At 38.1% G+C, this 22,790-nt stretch overlaps 1 protein-coding gene across 1 annotated transcript; it reads right to left on the reverse strand.

The window, feature by feature from the left end:
- Positions 1-2,641: 2,641 nt before the first annotated feature.
- oxsr1a (oxidative stress responsive kinase 1a) lies at positions 2,642-12,585 on the reverse strand. Its single transcript, XM_081373718.1, has 18 exons — positions 12,268-12,585; positions 11,352-11,464; positions 9,798-9,906; positions 9,541-9,682; positions 9,374-9,429; positions 8,914-9,023; positions 8,713-8,814; positions 7,482-7,615; positions 7,323-7,371; positions 6,716-6,781; positions 6,490-6,612; positions 6,351-6,389; positions 6,155-6,268; positions 5,961-6,031; positions 3,250-3,302; positions 3,088-3,156; positions 2,934-2,998; positions 2,642-2,834 (listed from the first exon to the last, which is right to left on the reverse strand). Exons 1-18 carry the CDS (start codon positions 12,335-12,337, stop codon positions 2,760-2,762), a joined length of 1,560 nt encoding a protein of 519 aa, XP_081229844.1. The 5' UTR covers positions 12,338-12,585; the 3' UTR covers positions 2,642-2,759.
- Positions 12,586-22,790: the final 10,205 nt, after the last annotated feature.

Raw genomic sequence — 22,790 nt, forward strand, 5'->3', positions numbered from 1 at the left:
TAAAATGTAGCCAATCCCTCTTTGAAAGACCTGCATACATGCGTTTGGTGTGAAAAATACAGCATCTCTCCAGACTGAGCAGAATGGTGGAATGATATTAGACAACATAGCTCAGCTCAACACAGAAACATCACCAGAGAAAAAATATGAGCATGGAGAGAACAAGATCTGATGTGTCAATCTCAAGACAAATCAGCTTATTTAATTATCTTTAAGAATTCATACAAATGAGAAAAAAGAATATGCTTTCAATTTTCAAATTACTTTCAATGCATTCCAGAAAATTGCCAACCACTTGTGCACACATGAAAATAAATACTACTCTCATATCACTATCACCAAAGTGAGAAAGAAAATGAGACAAGGACGTGTCTTAAAGAAAAATGGTTGAGGCTTTAGAGAATCATGAAAGGGCAGCATTTTTGACGGTCAAAGAAATTAAATCATTGCGCTCTGGCTTTGACTTGAGTCTACTTAAGGTATCTGAGATAGCTTTAAAAAAAAAGAATCACAATGATTACAGTAAGGTGGCATGCCATTGTAGTGAGTTGTTAACCATTTAAAACATACAAACACACAAAACTCACATACCACAAGCATTCTTTTTAAGAATCCCACCAACCTGTCCAACAATAACAAGGCAGAAACCGAAATGCAGAAAAACAAAAATAGCCCGACTTGACAATTTTTTTTAACTACTCTCAAGTCATGCTAATGTCATCTTTTAGAGGACATTTTCAGAAATGAAATCCTTTGAGGGAAGTGTCTTACGACTGCAAACACAGAAGCCAACAACGAACATAAGACAAACCACCGCATCGAGTCCATAGAAAGGCCAACTGTGAACAATATGTATACTGTTTATATATATAAACACCAATTTGATTATTTACATGTTTTTTTATCAAGTACTAAAGATGCCCCACCCACATTCATTGTTGTATTCACACTAAATACTTCAAAATAATAGATCAACAGTCATTTGCACATACACACATGTAAGAAAGTGACAACAAAAGAATCACTGACCATGTCTAAAATTAATCGGTTTTGAAACCACCTTAAAATGAACTGTTTGTTGGAAGTCAAGGAGAGAAATTAACTGGAATTAGAAAATGAAATGGGGTGGAGTGTAGAACCTCAGTAAAAATAATAATTATAATAATAAAAGTTCAGCAAAAAGGTATATATATATATATATTTAAAAAAAAAAAAAAACTGTTTTTAAAAGAGAAAAAAATACCAGTTGCATGTGAACACATTTTCTGCCTATATATACATGGAATCAGACATCAGTCTACAGAGACAAATGATATAAGAGAGTGTAATGGACTTAAATATTTACAGACACACAAATACAGGCCCACAAATTCTATTGCCAATATCACTTAGACTGCATTAAAGTCACTTTTCTTTAGTTTGTTGCTGGTCAGCCCCAGGCTTCACTGGTCTTCACTTCATCAACAGTGCTTGCAAGGCCAGCAATGTATTGAAAGTCATTTTCTACACACATTACTGCAATTCAGTTCCATGTACAGACTCCATTCCGACTTTGCATTTAGATTTATATATAGTTTATAGCTTCAGAAATTTTAAATTTAGTTCAAAATCTCTGATTGAATAGTATAATATTGAAAATTTTTAATGCCATCGATGAACTGATTTCACCCAAAACGTTAATGTTATTAATTTGCTGCCTTGCAAGCACTGGTATATCCTTCAAAAATTGTATAATCCAGTTCTGTAACACTATCCAAACAGCTGCCACTATACTTAATAGATATGCATGTATGAAACTTGTAACATTACGCTCAATCCACAAAATTACATATACCCTTTTCTAATATAAAGCCAAATGCACAATTTAAATTGTTTTGTGAAAGAACAGAATATTAGGAAATAGATCAATTTGATGAAAAAACACTCAAATTCTACTTTTTTTTTTTTTAAAGCTCATTATCTCATCTCTCTTGCACCTTGTTTTCATGGAGAGCCCATTCAGCAAAGTTAAATGAGCGCAAAATGACCAGCATATCTTAAGTCAAAAATCATTCATGCAGTCTGGCATTAGCCCATGCAAAACGACGGGAATGTATCCCGATAGTGAGAGAACAGCTGAAATGTGTAACTGTGAGGTGCAGTGCACAGGTGTAACAGTGAAGCATCATGTCTGAGTGACGTGGCTCCCATGTTTACTGGTTAAAGTGTAAAACCGTACAATGTTTATCGCTCCCAAATGACGGACCACATTGCAGATTGGTGTACTGAACAGCTGACTTTATAGGCGGTCCAAAATGCACCCTTAAATGCTTTCGAAATGACAGTCCTGCCCTAAAGCCTCCATTGAGGTACACAGCTGCATGCACACACACACAGTCACTTATTCATTTCACAGATGAGATCCACAGCTACTGTCTACCTACAGTTGTAAATTCAGTAGTACTATCGAAAGTAAGGCATTCTTCTTTTGACATCTACCAGTATTAGGAGTTGGTTCAGATTGTGCAAATGTTTTAAGCAACAAAGAAAACAAAACATAGATGAATACTGTAAACATCTGAGGTGCGCTCCTGTGAAGAACTTGGATGCAGTCCTATTCAACATTTGTTAATCCTATGTGGTGTCAGATTCCTTCTGTCTCTTTGGCAGTAGTGGTTTCTTTAGGCCAATGAAAGCATTTACAATGCACTGTTGTGCAAACAAGTCTGTTTTTTTTTTTTTTTTTTTTTTTTTATCCTGGTTGCTGGTAATACTATGTTTTAACTTATACTCAGCTGAGCAAATCCCATGAGTTTAACGTCATCTGGAATTTCAGAGCTGTCCACTCCCGATGCCTAAACGGGAGAAACATAAACACAGTGTCAAATATAAAACAACTCCGATGAGTAAAGCAAGCAGAACAGACCACTGCACCAAATTATAGAGTAGCTTACCAGCTTGAAAGTGACATTTTTGTTGGTTTGTGGATCATCAACAATTTTCTGCAAATTCGCTGCAACTAAAAACAAAGTACAAAAGTTAAAAAACACTTCTTATTTTCAACATTTGTATTTTTAGTGTCAAGCAGCAATTTGAACTCAAACTCACCAATAACTAAATCTCTTCCATCCACTAGTCCTGCAGACACAAGCTCTTGAGACACTCCATCAGCTGTGTCTGGATAGAGAGGAATTCGATTTGACACATTTCACTAGCTTTTTTGATCAAGATTACAATTTGTCAATATATGTGAAATTAGAGATCACAAACCTCTCCCCGGCATGAACTCAAATCTGATATCATTTAGCTCTTTCTTTGTATTCCTGTTGCAAAACAAAATGCAAAAACTCAGGTTAACTAGTTAAAGAAGGCATTTTTATTTAATTTTAGAATTGTAAAGCACAAGTATTTATTTACTATTGAAGTATTTATTCATATTTTGAATTCAGGGTTCCTACACATTGTCTATTTCAAAATTTCCAAACCTTTAAAAATTTTCAGACCATATTTAACATAAATGGCTTTTACAGTGAAGGGTGTGGATTCTGGAATAAATTGCTGCTTCAATGGATATGTAATGAGTGATTATAATTAAAGTATTAATCAATATTTTTCCTTCTAAATATCAAATGAGTTGACTGACTTCTCTAGGCTTGTGAGATTTTACTTTGTTATAGAAGTTACCAGTGTGATTACTGAAATGTTCTTTTAATGTATTCTCAAATGTGATATCTGAATGCAGTAACAGTGCTTGCTCATTTAGCCCGGCTTCCAGAAATGAAATATGGAAAGGTGTTTTGTTTTGTTAAGAAATGTCTTCAACATGTGTCAATACATTCATCTGTTTTTCTAGGGTACTCTGACAGCAATGATCACAGGGGTCATTAAAATCTATAGTTTAAAGGTGGTATCAGTGATTTCAGGCCCAAAAATATTTGTATCACATTCATCTAATCTTTCCTAACGATCCGCTAGCTGCCCGCCCCATAAGCATGCCGTCAAAAAAACGCGTCTCTGTAGGCAGCCTAGGCTCTGAGATCTGCACACAAAAACAAATGGTTTAGCCAAACACTCAAAACCAAAACAAATAGTGTTCCAACCAATCACCGACAGGGGGAGGGTGTTGTGAGGTTTTGTGCCAGCTTTTTCTTCAGCTCTGACTTCGCGTGCAGCCGTGCACGAGCACAAAACCTCACAACACCCTCCCCCTGTCGGTGATTGGTTGGAACACTATTTGTTTTGGTTTTGAGTGTTTGGCTAAACCATTTGTTTTTGTGTGCAGATCTCAGAGCCTAGGCTACCTACAGAGACGCGTTTTTTTGACGGCATGCTTATGGGGCGGGCAGCTAGCGGATCTTTAGGAAAGATTAGATGAATGTGATAAAAATATTTTTGGGCCTGAAATCACTGATACCACCTTTAAGGGACCATTTCTTTGTTAAAGCTTTACTATACTGCGTTACACTAAAGTGTCCTCTCCTTGAGAGAAAAAATGCATTATCTTGATGTTTTGAGACAACTCTCATGTTTATAGTTAGAGCCTGGCCAAATCCAACCTTGGAAAAGTTGTGTGTCAGTGTGTGTGTTAGTCTTTTTGGTTACAGGTTAAGGAACCACTGGCATTATTGGAGATTGACTGAGTTGTTGTTCGGGACAGGCTGGCGCCCAGCAACCCAAATCTGAGACCTGGAAGGTCACGACGTGCCTAACTTCAGGGTCTGAGTGTCAGCTGCATAATCGATGGAGATATGCTTCAGTCTATCTGTATATGTGTGGGAAAAGTACTATGTTTATCTATTTCTTAGCCAATGAGATTCATTTAACCTGAAGCAAGGACATATCTTAGACCTTGGTGAAGGGTATAACTGCTGTGATCTTTGTAACTGTAAGAGGGGTGGCCTACGAACTCCATGTGAGTCTTGAAGCTGACTTCTGCTGATGAAACTGCAAACTATCTTTAGTAAAACTGTAAAAATTTAATTTATTATAATTCTGACTCCGAGTTTTCATTCATCATATCTGGTTCTGGGTCTTTGACTGTAAAACCCCTTACACAACAGCATTATTTTCAGGACTATATTTGGTATATAATAAAGGTCATCTCTAAATATTTTTTTTCCCGTTGGTTTTCTGCGCTAAATGATAAAATGCGCTTGTATGATACGAAACCTTAAATGCATGGAAACCTCACCTCTGACACATCGGTTTGATACTGTAAATGTGACTTGATGTTGCATGATCACCAAACAGTAAAGTACAGAGACCGAAACCATTTGCTCCTTCATCAGTTGCTGGTTTGAGTAGCACAAGCACATTTGTTAAAACGAGACTCGCTTATTGTAAAGACAAATAGTTTCGCATAATGAAAATGTGCGCTTTGAATTCATTTAGTTGTGTTGGACAATCACAAAACTTTGGACATGAAAACACTCTGCTTGTATGATACATTTATTTTTAGAAATACTTCATTTTATATTTTTAGAAAACTGAATAGGAACATTAGTCTGGAAACACAAATATTTTTCCATACATCCAGACCTGGAAATGACTATTTTTATATTTTCCATTTTCATTTTATCTTAAGTTTTAGTAATTTTTTTAGTACCAATTCAACTTTATTTCAGTTATTTGCCAAAGCAACAATTTATTTCAATTAACAAAAAATATCTGTGATCGTTTTAACACTGCAAGGCACTTGCCTTAAACTCAGCACCAACGCTCTAAAAACCTTTCTATTTCTGAGTGATAAACTGAAATATTTTTACTGTCATTTAAAAATAAGTTATAGCAATTATAGCAGTTTCATCCAAACATCTTACTATAAAGTTACTGGGATAACTGCTTGTATTTTTATATGATGTAAAAAGAATGAGTGTGCCAACACAACCCTGCGGAACAACTGTCCTCAAACGGTATGGTTACCTCTAACCTGCTGATCCACTGATAGTCATCATCAGTAAGTCACTATAATGTTCAAATACCTTAATCTTAGGACCAGGCTGATGGGGATTTTGGCTGAGTCCTGCCCTGTCATAGTAGGTGCGCCAACAGCCTGTAGGGATACAATTTCAGTATCTAAAAAATTCTAACTAAATTATAAACCAAGAGCACTTGTTAGGTCAAGCTTACTGCTGATACTATTGTCACAGAAGGAACTTAATACAGTAGAGCTCACCTGGGAGCCTGCAGAGGACACTGATATTGTGGCAGTGTCATCTGCAACACGTAGCACTTCAGACTGTCCTGCAGCGACTGGCTGCAGGAAGCTTAATGGATCCGCTGGAAAGATCTTTGAAAGAAGCAGAAACAAGATTTTCATGAGAATGGTTCTGGAGTAATTCAGAAAGTAAGAAGCAGAAGCGAACTCTCACCTCTGCATTTTGCACAGCCTCCTCCTTTACTCTGGGTGACTAAGAAAAGACAATTCCAAGACTTAACACATGCTTTATCCAAATCCACAGACTAGATTAAAACAGCCATTAGGTAAAGGTGTAGCAGACAAGCATCTACCCGTAAAGCGGCCACTGCTGCCTTCCCTTCCTCACTCTCCATATCCAGCTCATCATCACTCCATTCCCACTCTCCATCCTCAGTCTTATGGAGCCGACCGCTGGAACCCGGAACCCTCCGCACCTATTAACACATAAATTCACATGCACAAAACTACTTGAAGCACAACTTCTATTCTCAATTCATTATTTATACATCATATTTGGTCAGTAAATTTGTCACCCACCTTCCTTGATCTCTCTCCTATTGTTGGCGCCCTCTCCAGCAATTTTTCATTCAAGTATTCGTTGTTCTGTGAAGGAATTGTGGGAAAAATTTGTTAAAATATAACCATTCACATTATTATTATTATTATTATAAATAATTTTAGATGCTTAATAATTTGGTAAAAAACTGAACTCAAGGTCCACTATTGTAAAAAAAGACATTTGAGACAATCCGCAGAGACAGCATCCTCTGTGGGTCGTAATGCAGCACTGCAGTGCCGTACAGGCCGCCCTGTTTACTGCCACTGAGCCGCTAGGAAAGAAAGTCTGCTGAGGCAGCACTGTATTTGTTACAATATGGCATGTATCCCGTGAGCAGGAAATGGGCTTTAGAAACTCTAATCCTGAGTATTTGTTACAGTAAACCAGCCATGCTGGACCAGTGATTTGAGAACGTTCAGGCGACAATGACTGTAGCCAATCTAAATAATAACTGACACGCTGGAAGCAGCAATTATGCAAAATGGAATACACATTTGTGAACTTAGATTACCAGTATGGGAACGTAAAATGTAACTACTCTAGTCATTCTCTGTAAATTTGCAACTTTGGGATACAGTATCTTACCTTGGCTTTTGTGAAGAACTTGTGTTTTAAAAGTTCAGCAGCTGTAGGCCTGTTGAAGAAAGCTGAATTTTAATAATAAGACCAAAAACTAAAGTATATAATCAAATAATACCATAATCGAAAACAGAATTTTTTAACTTTGGGAAATAAATGCACTACCGTTTTTCTGGATCCTTCTGGAGGCACAAGGAGATCATCTTCCGAAAGGATTTACCATATTTTTTAACCATTTCTTTATCTGTAACTCCAGTCTCTAGACACGGAGGGTCATTCTGCAGAGTTAACATGAGAACCTAAACCAAAAAAAGTGGGAAGAAATCAAGACAGACCAAGACAAATCATTACTGTGGAAAAAGTATAGCCCAAAACATTAAGCAACCATAGGCTGAATGACTTGAATGATTGTTGCTATAGAGTAGTGCAGAGATGATGTTTTACTGTAGGCCACTGAGAAGTTAGCATTACCCTGGTTCCCAGACAAAAATTTGTATTTTACAAGTAGTTCATCAAGCTGAAGCCTAAATACAATTGTCAGAACTAAAAAGCTAAAGCAAACTACAACACAACTAGCATGCCTTTAAAGTCATCACCACTAAGCTTACAACTCATTCAAATTTTATTTTAAATCTACACGTTGGAAAGTTTGATAACGTCTGTGTTGCACGGCACAACGTAGGCTCACTATTGGGCGATGATGGTCATGTGTGTGATGCGTGGTGACGTGAAACACAGACGCGCTACGCAAAAACACTACGTGAAAAGACTCGAGGCCCAGAGAGAAGGAAATGAAAAGTGGAATAAAGTCGTTATTTTTGTTTGTTTTTGCGCACAAAAAGAATTCTCGCCGCTTTATAAACTTAAGATTGAGCCACTGGAGTCACTTGGACTATATTAACGATGTCTTTAATACATTTTCTGGGACAGCAAGTTATAGTGTCCATAAGCCTGTGGAGGAGTGAGACAGCTCTCAGATTTAATCAAAAATGTCTTAATTTGTGTTCCGAAGATGAACGAAAGTCTTACGGGGTTGGAACAACATGAGGGTGAGTAATTAATGACAGAATTTTAATTTTTGGGTGAACTAACCCTTTAACTTCCTTCTATAGTCCCATTTAGCCACTTGTTAGCAACCACCTTTTTCAAGACATAAAAGCTTAAAAAAACAATGAGAGGATATTACTGATGTATTTTGTCATAATATAAAACATGAAAATACTTTGAACCAACCTTATTTCAGGCATTTAAGCAAAAACTCATCCAAAAAACCCCACTGACTTCAGGATGATTGAACTGGAAGTCTAAAATGTCGACTCATTTCTGCAGCACTCTAATGGCAGGTTTCATAGCAGATTCTCCATCAACTGAACACAAACAGTGACTTGCTGCTCACCTTCATTGGAGGATATTTGTGATATGGAGCAGCCCCGGTTGCCAACTCAATAGCTGTGATCCCGAAACTCCAGATATCAGCTTTGAAATCATAACCCCTAACCTGCGAGGGAGCAAACACATTTTAATTCTCTCATTACAAAGCCATTCAGTTTCCAAAATATATGAAAGGCAAAGTAGGAACAGCCGGGACAACACTAACCTGCTCCATCACCTCAGGGGCCATCCAGCATGGAGTTCCAACAAATGTCTTCCTCACTTTGTTTCTAGTCATGTCTCCACCAGTTGCTAAAAAGGCACTGACACCAAAGTCTTCACAGACGACAAAAAGACAACAAAACTATCAATCATCTGATTCAAGATGGCTGCATTACGTTATTTCAGGCCAAGCACCACCTCTGATCAAATCTGAAAATCCGCCTTTTTTCTGTTTATTTAATGAAAAAAATCAACCACTTTTTCCCTCCAAGTATAAAATTCCACATAGAGTAAATAAACAATATGAAGACAATATAACAGCATATTCAAATAAGAATATTCAGCAATCCTTTGAAATCACAACAATAAATACATATATATTTTACTTAACTCGTACTATTAAGCTACGTAATTGTCAATAATCGCTGGAAGAAAAAAATAATGTATTGAGAGTGAAACTCCACCTGCAATTTGAACAGAGCCGTCCTCTCCTAAAAGAATATTTCCAGCCTTCACATCTCTGTACAGAGAGAAATACAGATCAGTGTGCTGCTTGATGACTCAACAAAATTAAGAATGGAAAGCACACATAAACGTAATTATATAACCAAACCATGGAAAATACATTTACCTGTGAATCTGACCATTTTTGTGCAGATAATCGAGACCTTCTAGCACCTCTTTTAGTATGGTGGCAATGCTGGACTCATCCATGACACCCGATTTGTGCTCCCCTTTAGAAATGATGTACTTAATAAAATCCAGAACTGAGCCTGAAAACAGACACAAGTGGAAGGATACTGTATTATGCAGTACTTTATTTTTTAAAAGATCAATTAATAACTTACTTTATTCAAGACACTGCATTTAAACAATTTACTAACTTACCACCACTGAGCAACTTCATGACCAGCCAAAGCTCATCCTTGACCACAAAGGAGGTGTAATAAGACACAATATTTGGGTGATGGCACTGGCTCATTGCCTGGATCTCTTTCTAAAAAAATAAAAGGAGAAAAAAAATGTTAGGAAGCAGAACTGTTTAAATCTATATGTAATGGTAAGTATCTGCAAACAAAATGTCCCATTGATTCTGACTGCTCAACTACAACCTCAAATTACTTCAAGGCCATTGATGAGTTTTATGCAACAGAACTTAAAGGGAAAAAAAAAGAACCCAGACATTCAGTAAATAGTCCCGTCTCATAGGACATTCTAACTCTGATCATTTAATCACAAACCAGAAAAGTCTTTCCTTGTGTCTGTGCCAGTTTAATCCTCCTCTGATTGACAGACATGTGGTAGCCTTGCACATGACCCGAGTTACATCATGAGCGTGACCCTGAATCATTAACCGAGGTGAACAGAACAGACCCTGAAGCAGATGTACGTTGCATAATTTTTCTAAAACTGACAGTCATTTGTGCTTGCAGACAACAAAATTGCTTTATTAAGTATTTTTGTGGAATTTGTCTCAACCTATCCCATCCATTTTTGTTAAAAGATTATTTACATAATGCAAAGATTCTGTTTACTCAGGATATATTAGTTAAAAAAAATATAATATAGGATATACATTTTATATAAATATATATATTTATTAGGGCTGTCACGATTCCTCGATTAAATTCGAGTACTCAATTTAAAAAATCCTCAATTGCAATTTACCCGTGTCGAGTAACCAGCAAAATACTGGAAGTGGCGCATTCCACGGACAAGAATCCATGAATCACCTTATCAGACAGTTTTCTATGGCTGCACGATGTATTAAAACCATTTAAAAACCATAGCACAGTGCTACTGTGAATTCACAAAAGCATATAGTATATGCCCCACGGGTTTAATACGTGCTTTATTTACATGTGTGTATGTGGCGTGCCTCTCAGAGAGGCTCTGTTCACTGTAAATGCTGCTCCACATGAACTGATAACATTTACATGCGTCAAGTGTCTCAAACTCCATCTCTGCATATGCTGTGAGTTTGAGTTGCTTATAACGTTTGTCTGGGAACATAATGTGTGGCATTTGTAAGGTAAATAATTTATAAACCTACTCCAAAACAACAGAATACATCAATATGTTTCTAAATATGCAAACTGTTCATTGCGATTTCAAAATAAAAGTTCAACCCTCGCTCTTAGTTTGCATGTTTTGATGTCCACATATTCTTTTTCAAGAAATTACAGTGGGCTGTAGCATTTCTATCATAAAGTGGCCAAATATATATATATACACACATACAGGTACAGTATATTTTTAAAAAATTTTTGAAAACCTAACATGCTGTAATAGTGGGAAAGATTGATTTTAGTCTAATCCAAATGATGCTTCTAAAGTGAGCGAGACAACTAAACTACCATCCATAAATAACCAGTTTAAACTGAGACTTCATCCTAATCAAACACTGTTTGTCTTATTTTATGAGCAGTAAGCGGACATTACCAGGAGCTCATCCATGCTGGTCTGGCATTTCTCAAGATTGATGCGTTTAATGGCCACCTTCTCCTTCCTGGGTTTGCAATATGCCGCCTGGACCACAGCTGTTGCTCCACTCCCTATATAACAGCAAAAAGATAGCAAATTTAGTGATATAACCAAAAGACTTAAACAATGCATATAAAATAACATCAACAAAATGTTAGAGAGGATGACAAATGGTCATAGTCTCCTCACTCCATAAATGAATTAGCTATTGAAACCTTTTTTTAACTAATATAATGGGGTGTTTATTAAATTGTGCCGCTGATGCCAATTCAAACAGATTATGTAAAAAATGGACTGGTGTTTATGTCTTCATTTCAGAATATTCTAAACTTCTATTTAAACAATTCATTTGTATATGTCTTTATCCTTCTGCTTTATGACAGCTTCCAAATTAAAACACTAATTAAACGTCCCTGGACAATAAAATCAGCTCTTGTTATGTGATCAGAAGTTAACTAACGTTAGTTAGTTAAAGTGTTCCCATAATACGTCAAACTTTCATCTAGAAAACATGAACGTTATATGAATCAGTTTGACACCAAACTAGCCACCAAGCAAGTTGTCAATTGTAATGTTTCTTTAACCACCAAGCACCCCATATGTCATATCATATATCACGTTGAAATCCTCGAATCAATCAGTAAATCAGCCATTGTCCGCAAGCATTACAATCCGCTGGCATGTCGGGTGGCTAGCTAGCATGGCTAACGTTAACACAGACGGAACATCTTCCAGGCGCGATGACTCAATTACTGATGGAGATCTGAAATAACACAGACCATCTGGGCCCAAGAGATCCTAACGCACATGTCTTACTCTCCTTTATTCTACCATTCATGTGATCTAGATGCTGATGTGTGATGGGTTAGCTCACCGATCACCTCCTGTAGCTCATAGTCATCCTTGTCGATAGACCAAGGTTGAGAGCTCGGGTCCTCGGACATGACTGCAGTCAGATCCCGTCAGCCGCTCGCGACACTGTACGCTCACGCGGCTGAAAGCGATAGAAAACGGACGATGGGGGATTTATACTCGATGTACTTATGTTGATCTTGCCGACCGCTCTCAGTCTCTGCAGCCAAACTTTGCCAACAGAGACGGTGGTGACCCCGCCTTAGGCGGAAAAAGCTCTTCCTCGTGTCAAAATCTTGGAGGCGACCAAAATTATGCCACGTTACGCCACCTAACGGTCATGACGCAGAGTCAACGGGGAGAACATATCCTACTGTCCATACTAGAAAATGACTTGTTCTACCGTTGAATTTTACATGAAATACATTAAGCTTTCTTGTATGTAACTATTTTTAATTTACTGCACTGTAAAAATGTTCGTAATTTTAATAGGAAAATAATGATACAGGAAAAAAAAGAAAAAATAATATATCTATTTAAAGTAAAAGTAAGAAAAACTAACACAGTATACTTATATATATATATATATATATATATATATATATATATATATATATATATATATATATATATATATATATATATATATATAGTATACTTTGTTAGTTTTTCTTACTATACTTTAATATTAGAAGTAAAAGAAACAAATATAGCCTCGCTTATAATTACATATAAAATAGGTTTACATTATATTTCACAATTAAGGCAATATGCAAACGTTTTTCGGTAAAATATTGTTAAAATATATTTTTTTTAATTTGTAAAAAGTATGAATAGGCTTATTTATTGGGGAAAACGTACTCCCAACAAACTCTGCGTGAATCATCATATTTGATTAGTTTATATTTGAAGAGTTCAGATGCAAAAGCCTCTAAGTGCCATCTGAAATTTTCTTCTAAAATTAGTATTTTTATCAAGCTTATATATTTAGGTTCAGTAATTTCACTTTAATGACAAGTAATAGGTCATTTTCAATGTCATTAAAGTGAAATAACTGAACATAAACATACAAGCTTGATAAAAATGATCATTCTAGAAGAAAATTTCAGATGGCACTTAGAGGCTTTTGCATCTGAACTCTTCATTTATTATTAAGTTCACTTGTTCTATTTTTGTTTTGAGTTACAATTTATGTTACTTAGTAATGTATTATTTGTTTAAATTATGCATGCGTTATTTCATGTGCGTTACGGTTAGCCTAACGAGCAGTGAACATGGTTTGAAGCCACTTTGAAGCGCAGCTACACTGCCACCTACTGGACTTATTCACATTAAACTATTTTTCTGTATCATTTCTATTGATGAATGAACAAATTAATAAAGTATCAACTTCCTGGGGGAACTATCTGAGATTTTAAATGCTCCACTGAAGAGTATAAGACATTATTTGTTCATTTATTTTTATTTATTAATGTTATTATTATTATTCTATCTGCACCATATATTATTTAATGCATTTATATATATTTTTTTGTTTTTATGTTTTATATTTTGTTATATATATAATACAGTAATATATAATGCATGTAAACCCATTTGTTTTTCTCCTCTAATAATATTTAGTGACGGTTTGGCCAGCAGGGGTCTTGTACTTGTGCATATCTGCTGGAAAAACCACCCATGTGTCACAGTCAATATGTAATATATGAAATATTTAATAACTCAAATGGGTTGAATAGTTATAACAGAGACTATTAGGAAATGTGATGTGCCATCCTGTATAGTGACAACTTTACTGCGATTGGCTAATCAGTGTTCAGTGTTCCCAACATTCAGGCTCCAAAAGACAACTTTAGAAGGAAATCATAACTATTAATTGATTGTTGTGTAAATACAGTTGTATTTATAGTTTATAATTTTTTATTTACATACCTGACTATGATATGCATTGTGAAATTTACAATACGTTTGACTATGAATATGTTAAAGCTAACTTAAAGGGATAGTTCACCCAAAAATGAAAATTACCCCATGATTTACTCACCTTCAAGAAGGTGTATATGACATTCTTCTTTCTGACGAATACAATTGTTATTTTTAAAAATGTCCTGGCTCTTCCAAGCTTTATAATGGCAGTGAATGGCTGTTTCTATTTCACTGTTAGGCCCTGTCCCAAATGACGCACTTCATGTGGACTTTCAGTCTCGTGGACTTAAAGGGTTAGTTCACCCAAAAATGAAAATTCTGTCAGTAATTACTCACCCTCATGTTGTCCCAACCCCGTAAGACTTTCGTTCATCTTCGGAACACAAATTAAGATATTTTTGATGAAATCTGAGTGCTGGATCACTCCTCCTGCAGGCTTATGGACACTATAACTTGCTGGCCCAGAAAATTTATTAAAGACATTGTTAATATATTCCAAGTGACTCCAGTGGCTCAGTCTTAAGTTTATAAAGCGACGAGAATACTTTTTGTGCGCAAAAACAAACAAAAATAACGACTTTATTCCACTTTTTATTTCCTTCTCTCTGGACCTCGAGTTTTTTTTACGTAGTGTAATAGCGTAACGCGTCTGTGTTTCACGTCACCACGTATCACACATGACCAGAGTCGCCCAATAGTGAGCCTACGTGGTGATGTGCAACACAGAGCCGCTACGCTTAAACACTACGTAAAAAGACTCGAGATCCAGAGAGAAGGAAATGAATAGTGGAATAAAGTCGTTATTTTTGTTTGTTTTTGCGCACAAAAAGTATTCTCGTAATACTTTTTACAAGAAGTTTATAAACTTAAGACTGAGCCACTGGAATCACTTGGACTATATTAACAATGTCTTTAATACATTTTCTGGGCCAGCAAGTTAAAGTGTCCATAAGCCTGCAGGAGGAGTGATCCAGCTCTCAGATTTCATCAATAATATCTTCATTTGTGTTCCGAAGATGAACGAAGGTCTTACAGGTTTGGAACAACATGAGGGTGAGTAATTACTGACAGAATTTTCATTTTTGGGTGAACCAACCCTTTAAATTGCACATGCTCGTCGAGTCTACGAGTCCGTAGGCCGTCCCATTCAGCATTTTAACGCTCTGAAGTGTGCTCAGCAGCGCCCCCTTTGTACCCTTGAAGCGGTCTTCGGTGAAGCCTGCATAGATGCAGGCTCAACACACTTTAACAACCCAGGAATCCTTGCGAAAGGCCAATCAGACAACGGATGGGAGGAGATTTCGCTCACGGATAATTGTTGACATGGCTGAGAAGAAAATATTACGGTTTTTATGACCTAGATGTACATTTTACCAGTTGTTACCTACAGTTTATACAAAGATTATGGTCATCGACCAGTGGTTGATGTCTCAAACATAATAATAGTGCGTTGAATAAAACGATCACATTCATTAAATAAATAGAACCGAATGTCAGGGCTTTACTGAGTCATATGTAAACATAGTAGGCCTATTAATATTGATACCTGTAAATCCATCTGAAACTCATGCATATTTTCATTATGTGTTAAAATTGTAATCTTAGTTCAAATGGAACATTATGTATTATTATGTACGACTGTATACATCATTTAAAGAAGCTTGATGTAGGCCTATCTATTGTCTAATGCCCAGGTGGCATGCACAATAACAAAATATAGAACTGTAAAATTAGGTTGTGTAGTTGACATGGAGATAAGACGTCGGAGTGCAAAAATGTGATTTCTCCTGTCCAACAACAACCAGACCGTTATTTCCGGCGTGACGATCGAGTCTGTCCCAAAAATACCTCTCAATGCGCCCTCGTGGACTCGCGCCAAGGGCCCTATAGGTCTGCACTACATGATGTCACCAAAGTGTAGACTCTGAGGAAGTCCACAAGTCCGGAGTGTGCCATTTGGGACAGGGCCTTACAGACCGCCAGAGACGGTCGAACATAGTGGAAGGAGTCGCGTCTCGCAAGCCATAGCGAGAATCTCGCATTGATTTGTCACCTGTGACCCTGACCGATGACGTGTCGGAAGCTATATCCGCTCTGTTCATGTCATGGTCGTTCTCTCATTCTCGCGAAGAGATCTTGCTCGAGCGTGCACAGCATTTTTGGTGAGCAACTGCTCCCTGCTACAGCTGTGTCTCGGGAGAAATATTGGATTATCGACGTGCATGGGACCATATACCCACTGGTTGTCCAGGGTTTGTTTGGAACCGATCGCTACTAGCAGTGTTGAGGTGAGTACTCACGTGAACTCAGTGGTTAAACAGGGTTCTGTCAGACTGCGTGTAGTATTGTTTATTGTCTGAAACAACTACTTTATGTGTATGCTCATTGGTTAACCAGAGTGATACATTGACAAGGCTTATTGTGGCAACTGTAACGCCTTTTTATTATAACCCCATTGGTTGACCAGCTGAGCTTGCGAACGCAGTTCAGGGTATTAAAGCCTTATTATCTGTACCCCCTACCCGTCAGAATGTGAGTGAGGGGACAGGGGTGGCTGTTTTAGCTCCTCCCTTGCCCAGGTGTGAGCTGGCATCCAGGTTTTCCAGGAGAGAACCAGACACTTTATCTATTGCGGCCACTGACTCCTTAGACCGGGAGGAATAGGATTATTATACGCCCATGGAGGAGACGATACCCTCACATTCCCAGTTCCAACGTTCCCATAACGACGACGAATCTGGCCTTCAGGATGTGCCTTCTTCAGTGGTTTTCTCTCTGCAGGACACACTCAAGATGGCACTCGATAAGTAGAATTTGGATCCACTCCTCCCCTACCAGGCCAGTCAAACCTCTTGTGTCGCTCAGTTTCCCAGCAAGAGGATTTCCTAATGCCAAGTTGTCCTGACTTCACAGATGTTGTTTCTTCTGCGTTTCGGTCAGCTCCTTTATCCAGACCTGATTGCGTGGCTCGTACACTAGCGGCAATGGCTGAAGCCGACGAAAAGGGCCTTGGTAAGATGCCTCCAGTTGAGCCATGCGTTTCTTCACTGATAGTGTCACCAGATGAGGCTCTTAGACACAATCTTCGCTGTCCTAACCCAGAGTGTAGATGCACAGATGATCTGTTGGTTAAGATTTATAATACTGTCTCAGGCTTGAGTCATGTGGGAAATTCCATGGCTCATCTTCTGTTAGCACTTCATTCTGCTTTGAGTACTAACCCACCAGATAATACCGCATCTTAAATACAGTTACTTGAGGCTTCCTTGGGTTCAATTGCTTTCTCTAGCGGAAAGGCTCTTGGGCTTACTACACAGGCTAGGCTGCAGGTTTGGCTAGCACAGTCTAAACTTCCAGAGGCTTGCCTGGATGATTGGCTGCTTTGTGCCAGATCACCTCAGCAAGTAGCCAACACACAACACCTACTGGAGCATGTTACTGCTTTAGGACTGAGGGTAAACCTAGAGAAAAGCTGCCTTACTCCATGCCAGTCAATATGCTTTCTGGGATTGCATCTGGACTCCAGAATAATGAGGGCTACCCTCACAGCATGCAGGAGGCAGGCTATACGAGGAGCCATAGCGAGGTTCCAGGTTCGGCGCAAGCTTTACCTTATCTCCACTTCTTACGGCTAGTGGGCCTTCTCACGGCAGCCTCATCGGTCATTCACTTAGGGCTTTTACACCTTCATCCTTTTCAGCGTTGGTTGATAGCCAGGCGGTTGTCAGCAGTTCACAACCGACATACCCTTGTTTTGGTGACAACCAGTTGCTGTGTCTCCCTGAGGCTTTGGAGATGGGAACAATTTCTACAAGGGGGTGTACCAATGGGACCACCCCCAGCATGCAGAGAAGTAGTAACAACATATGCCTCTCTCTCCAGATGGGGAGGGCTGTGGCAACACCAGGGCGTGAAGGGGAGTTGGACCTTGCAGCAGACGACATCTCACATCAACATCCTAGAGCTGTGGGCAGTGCTTTTCACCCTAAGACACTTCAGACAGGAGTTATCGGGGAAGCACATCCTGGTGCGGACCGACAACACCACAGTGGTGTTTTTAATCAATCACCAAGGGGGCAAGAGGTCTCTACCTTGCCTTCGACTTTCACGAGTGCTGCTGTTGTGGGCAAACCAGCACTTCCTGTCGATCAGAGCAGCACACATTCCCGATCACTGCAACAGTGTGGCAGACTCACTCTCTCGATCAGACAGCTGTGTGTCCAGTGAGAGCATTGCGACAGTATGTGTTGAAGACTGCTTCATGGCGCACCACTGATCAGCTGTTTGTCCGTTTTGATGCCTGTCAGAGAGGCTTACCCTTGTCAAAGCAAAGGTTGTCTCATTGGGTGGTGGATACCATTGTGGCATATGATTCGGCTGGTCAGACAGTTCCAGCATCTATTAAATGCCATTCAACCCGGTCAATGGCTACTTCTTGGGCAGCACTACGTGGGGCGCCCCTTTCTGAAATATGTGCAGCGGCTACATGGACGTCACCTTGCACGTTCACAAGATTCTACAGGATTAATGTGGCCCCTATTCCTTTGGTCAGTTCTGCTGTGTTAGCGGACAGTATCTAGGTGAGTGGCCCTTGTGACTTGGTTGTATTCGTCTCCCACTATGTTTGACCGTCTCTGGCGGTCTGTAACAGTGAAATAGAACACCAGTTACTGGTGTAACCTTGGTTCTTTGAATAGTGGAAGACCGCCAGAGTCTCTGGTCACTCGGATTGAGAGAATGACTGCAGAGAACGACCGTGACATGAACGGAGCGGATATAGCTTCTGACACGTCATCGGTCAGGGTCACAGGTGACAAATCAATGCGAGATTCTCGATATGGCTTGTGAGACGCGACTCCTTCCACTATGTTCGACCGTCTCTGGCGGTCTTCCACTATTCATAGAACCAAGGTTACACCAGTAACCGCCGTTCTGCATTCGGCCATTCACTGCCATTATAAAGTTTGGAAGAGCCAGGACATATTTTTATATAGTGCTGATTGTATTCGTCTGAAAGAAGAATGTCATATACAGATGACTTTTGGGGCTTTCCAGGTACATTTGAACTGTTACACCCACATTTGAAATAGTCAGTATAGGGGAAGGCCTTCTCAAGCAAGAGACTATACTGGAAATCAACATGTTTAAGTAGTGTCTAAATTCAAGAAATTCAATATGCAAGCAGTAGACAGTAGAAATCCCAGCTCCAGGAATCCAACATTATGGACAACAATATCCATACAGTAGCATTACCAAAAAGAGACCAACAATGCCTGAAGACTTTCAAATGCTGCAGACAGGATAGTAAGACTTTGCATGAAGAAGAAATGCAAAGTTGGATGCACCTGCCTAATAATCAAATGTCCACAAGTGACCATCTGTAATTTTCAAGATTAAAAACCTTCTTTTTTTGTGGTACGGCAGCTTGTGATTAAAGGAAGCAGAACAACAGATAATTTATGTGACTTTATGTGAAAACTATACAAAATAAAACGTATAAGGATATTCAACAGCATCCCCATGCGTCTGTCAGCTGCAAAGTGCCCAATGGTGCAAACTTCCTTTAAATGTTTGCAGAGTCTGAGCCTTTGTCTGTGCTAAATGGAAATGTAAACAGGAAGTATAACTAAGTTTGACTTTCAATATTATAACTTATAGCTAAACTTATCAGCTCATTAAAGGGATGGTTCACCCAAAAATCAAAACAGTGTCATCATTTATTCACTCTCAAGTTGTTCCAAACCTGTATGAATTTCTTTCTTCTGCTGAACACAAAAGAATATAGGTAAACAAACAGTTGATGGGCCCCATTGACTTCCATAGTAAGGGTGAAAAAAACTATGGAATTTGGCCCATTAACTGTTTGGTTATTGACATTCTCCAAAATAACTTATTTTGTGTTCAGCAGAAGAAAGAAATTAATTCAGGTTTGGAACAACTTGAATGTGAGTAAATGGTGAGTACATTTTCATTTTTGGGTGAACTATCCCTTTAAGAATTCAAATATAATACTTGTCCAGCAACACTTACATGGAAACAAAACACAATCTTTTTGCTTATGTTCTCAGTGTAAGCATGTAAATAAGTTGTTATGAATGTCTGGGTGCTCTCTACTGCTTTCCAGCACATCACTACTACTTTACAGATAGACTATAGATATTAGTAAGAATCAATGTTTTTGGTAGAGCTCTCAGTCAGCTCGCCGTCCACACTGTTTAGATGTATAGTCAAGAAACGAAAGTAATTTCACTTTAACAATGTTGCACACATATCATACTTCAACCACACCCTGTCTAAATGCCCTGCATGAATGCCACCGAGGTGAAACATATGTTGGACTGCATCAAAAGATTGATGGTCTGATGACTCATCATTGTTCTAACCATTGCAAGAAATTATTTTTAAAGCAAAAGTTTCTTCAAATCTGATTGGCTGAGTTGTGTTCAAAGCCTTATTGTAAAATACCCTGACGACCTCTTTCCGCTAGTATTGTGTCACTGTGTCTGTGTATTGTTTGACGACCATTCTGCTAAACATAGCCTAGCCGAAGAACTACATTGCTTGGTGGATGAATTAATATTTTTTACCAATAAATTATTACATTTTTGTTGCAGCGTGTTTATTTTATGAAAACTATGTAGAAACTGTTTTTTACATGCAATAATCCCTGTGAAGTCGGATCTAACGACACCCCTTAGCTGTTCCAAAATCACTGCAAACCATGGCTTCTGACTGCTTTATTTTGTCTAATATAGGTGCTAGTTGTCACAAGGATTATATCTCATCTTAAAAGAATTGTTTTTGTCTCCAAAAAAAATTCCAGTATCTTAATATTTTTGCAATTGGGTCATTCCATGCCAAATCAACCAAATTTCAGAAACTTTCCCAGCTCAATTTTTTTTTTTTTTTTTCTGAAGAAAGGCAAAGGGGGTCAAACTTAAAACTTTCACCAGAGATTTAGAGCAAAATTATAGAAAGTTAAAAATGACTTCAGAAAGATGGCAGCATCATTATTTTATTTGTACACGGAGATAGTTCTATTAGTTAAATCTCTTGACTTTAGCAAACTTTGTTGCCACGATGACAGTTAAAAAATGGGAAAAAAACATTTAAAGTTTCCCTGTAACTAAATTCTTAAGGATATCTTAATGTCCTTTTAGATTTTGGTTTTTAACAAACTTTTCTTTAGGTATCTTCATTTTTATGGCCTTTAATTCCAGCGATATGGGGATCTCAATGGCCCCAAGAATAAATTGTTAAATTGTACTCATTTTCAGTGGTCAAAAACAAAATGTGCATCAATTTACATAGCGCTGATACTTGATAAATTTGATAATTTGATAAATTCATGACATGCATCACTTTGATAACTTTAATAGTTTTATAAAAACCTATTTAGTTTGAATACATTCAAGTAGCCTAATAAATATTATGTTATGTTTGTTCTAACCCTAACCCCTAAATGTAAGGTAGCGCAAACGTCCGCACAAATGAACAGACTAAGAAAACTATTTAAAATGGGGTTTTAATAATGAGATATTTAAAATAAAATACCATGGCATAATTGTATGTTTGAAATCTTTCATCCAAACAAATTACATAAATATCAGTATGTTGAGATAACAGTATCAGCTGTTGAGATAAATGAAAAACTAATTTGTATATTCTCAAATGTAATAACAGTAGCATGATAATGCAGCACCAAGAGGACCACAATTGATCCTCGTGGCAGAGAGAAAAGGCAAAACAGCTACTTTCAAGTATGGGTATGCTGGTACACCTTTCATGTCAGGTGGTACAACCTGTAAAACTAGAAAAATGCTACTTTATCATAAACTTCTTTTTTGTATTTAAAAAGACTATGTATGAGCATGCTAGAAAAGGCACAAGCTAATACAGGTATCCAAGTAGAAGCCTGTTAATGCTAAATAAGTTGCATAAATCAGGTGGCGCAACCAGGAAGATCTACACACTATCCATTTTCTGAGCAGAAGGCCATGGAGGAGATGCAAAGCATCAGAGATACATCCACTCTTCTACATACCCTGCCGCTTCCAGTTTCTTCTTTGTGGCAAAAAAAGAAGGAGGCTTGCAGCCCTTTATCTACTATCACACTCTCAACAAGAACACCATCAAATACAGGTACCTGCTTCCCCAGGTCCTGTCTGCCTTGGAGATGATAAGGGCTGCCACAATTTTCATGAAATTGGACCTGCGCAGCACGTATAGCCTCATTTGGATATGAAAGGGAGATGAGCGGAAGAATGCCTTCATAACACCCACAGGCGACAACAAATACTTGGTCATGGCGAATGGCTGTCCAACTCACCTTCAGTTTACGAAGGATTTATGAATGAGGTGTTCCAGAATTATCTACATCATTTCGTGATCATCTACATAGAGACAGAGCGTATTTAGGCCACGCCCACACCGGGGGGGAATTGACTTTGCATTCTCCATTGACTTTGCATTGCGAGAGGCTGCCTCCTTTTATGACTTATAACAAAAAACAAAACAATGTCTAAAAGCTGCTATGTGACAAGCTGTACAGCAAACAAGCTAATTAACACAGAACTACATTTTTATAAGCTGTCGACCCCAAAAAACGGTTGTTTCAGG

The sequence above is a fragment of the Scardinius erythrophthalmus genome (assembly GCF_964197995.2).
Source record: "Scardinius erythrophthalmus genome assembly, chromosome: 9".
NCBI lineage: Eukaryota > Metazoa > Chordata > Actinopteri > Cypriniformes > Leuciscidae > Scardinius > Scardinius erythrophthalmus.

Bases quoted from the DNA above. Each gene is read 5' to 3' on its own strand.
- oxsr1a (XM_081373718.1), bottom strand. From the start codon at position 12,337: ATGTCCGAGGACCCGAGCTCTCAACCTTGGTCTATCGACAAGGATGAC. The intron at 8,815-8,913 runs GTTAGTGTTGTC...GCTCCCTCGCAG, and splicing joins CCCCTGAGGTGATGGAGCAG to GTTAGGGGTTATGATTTCAA. The intron at 7,616-8,712 runs GTGAGCAGCAAG...TTTTTGGTTTAG, and splicing joins ACAAATATCCTCCAATGAAG to GTTCTCATGTTAACTCTGCA.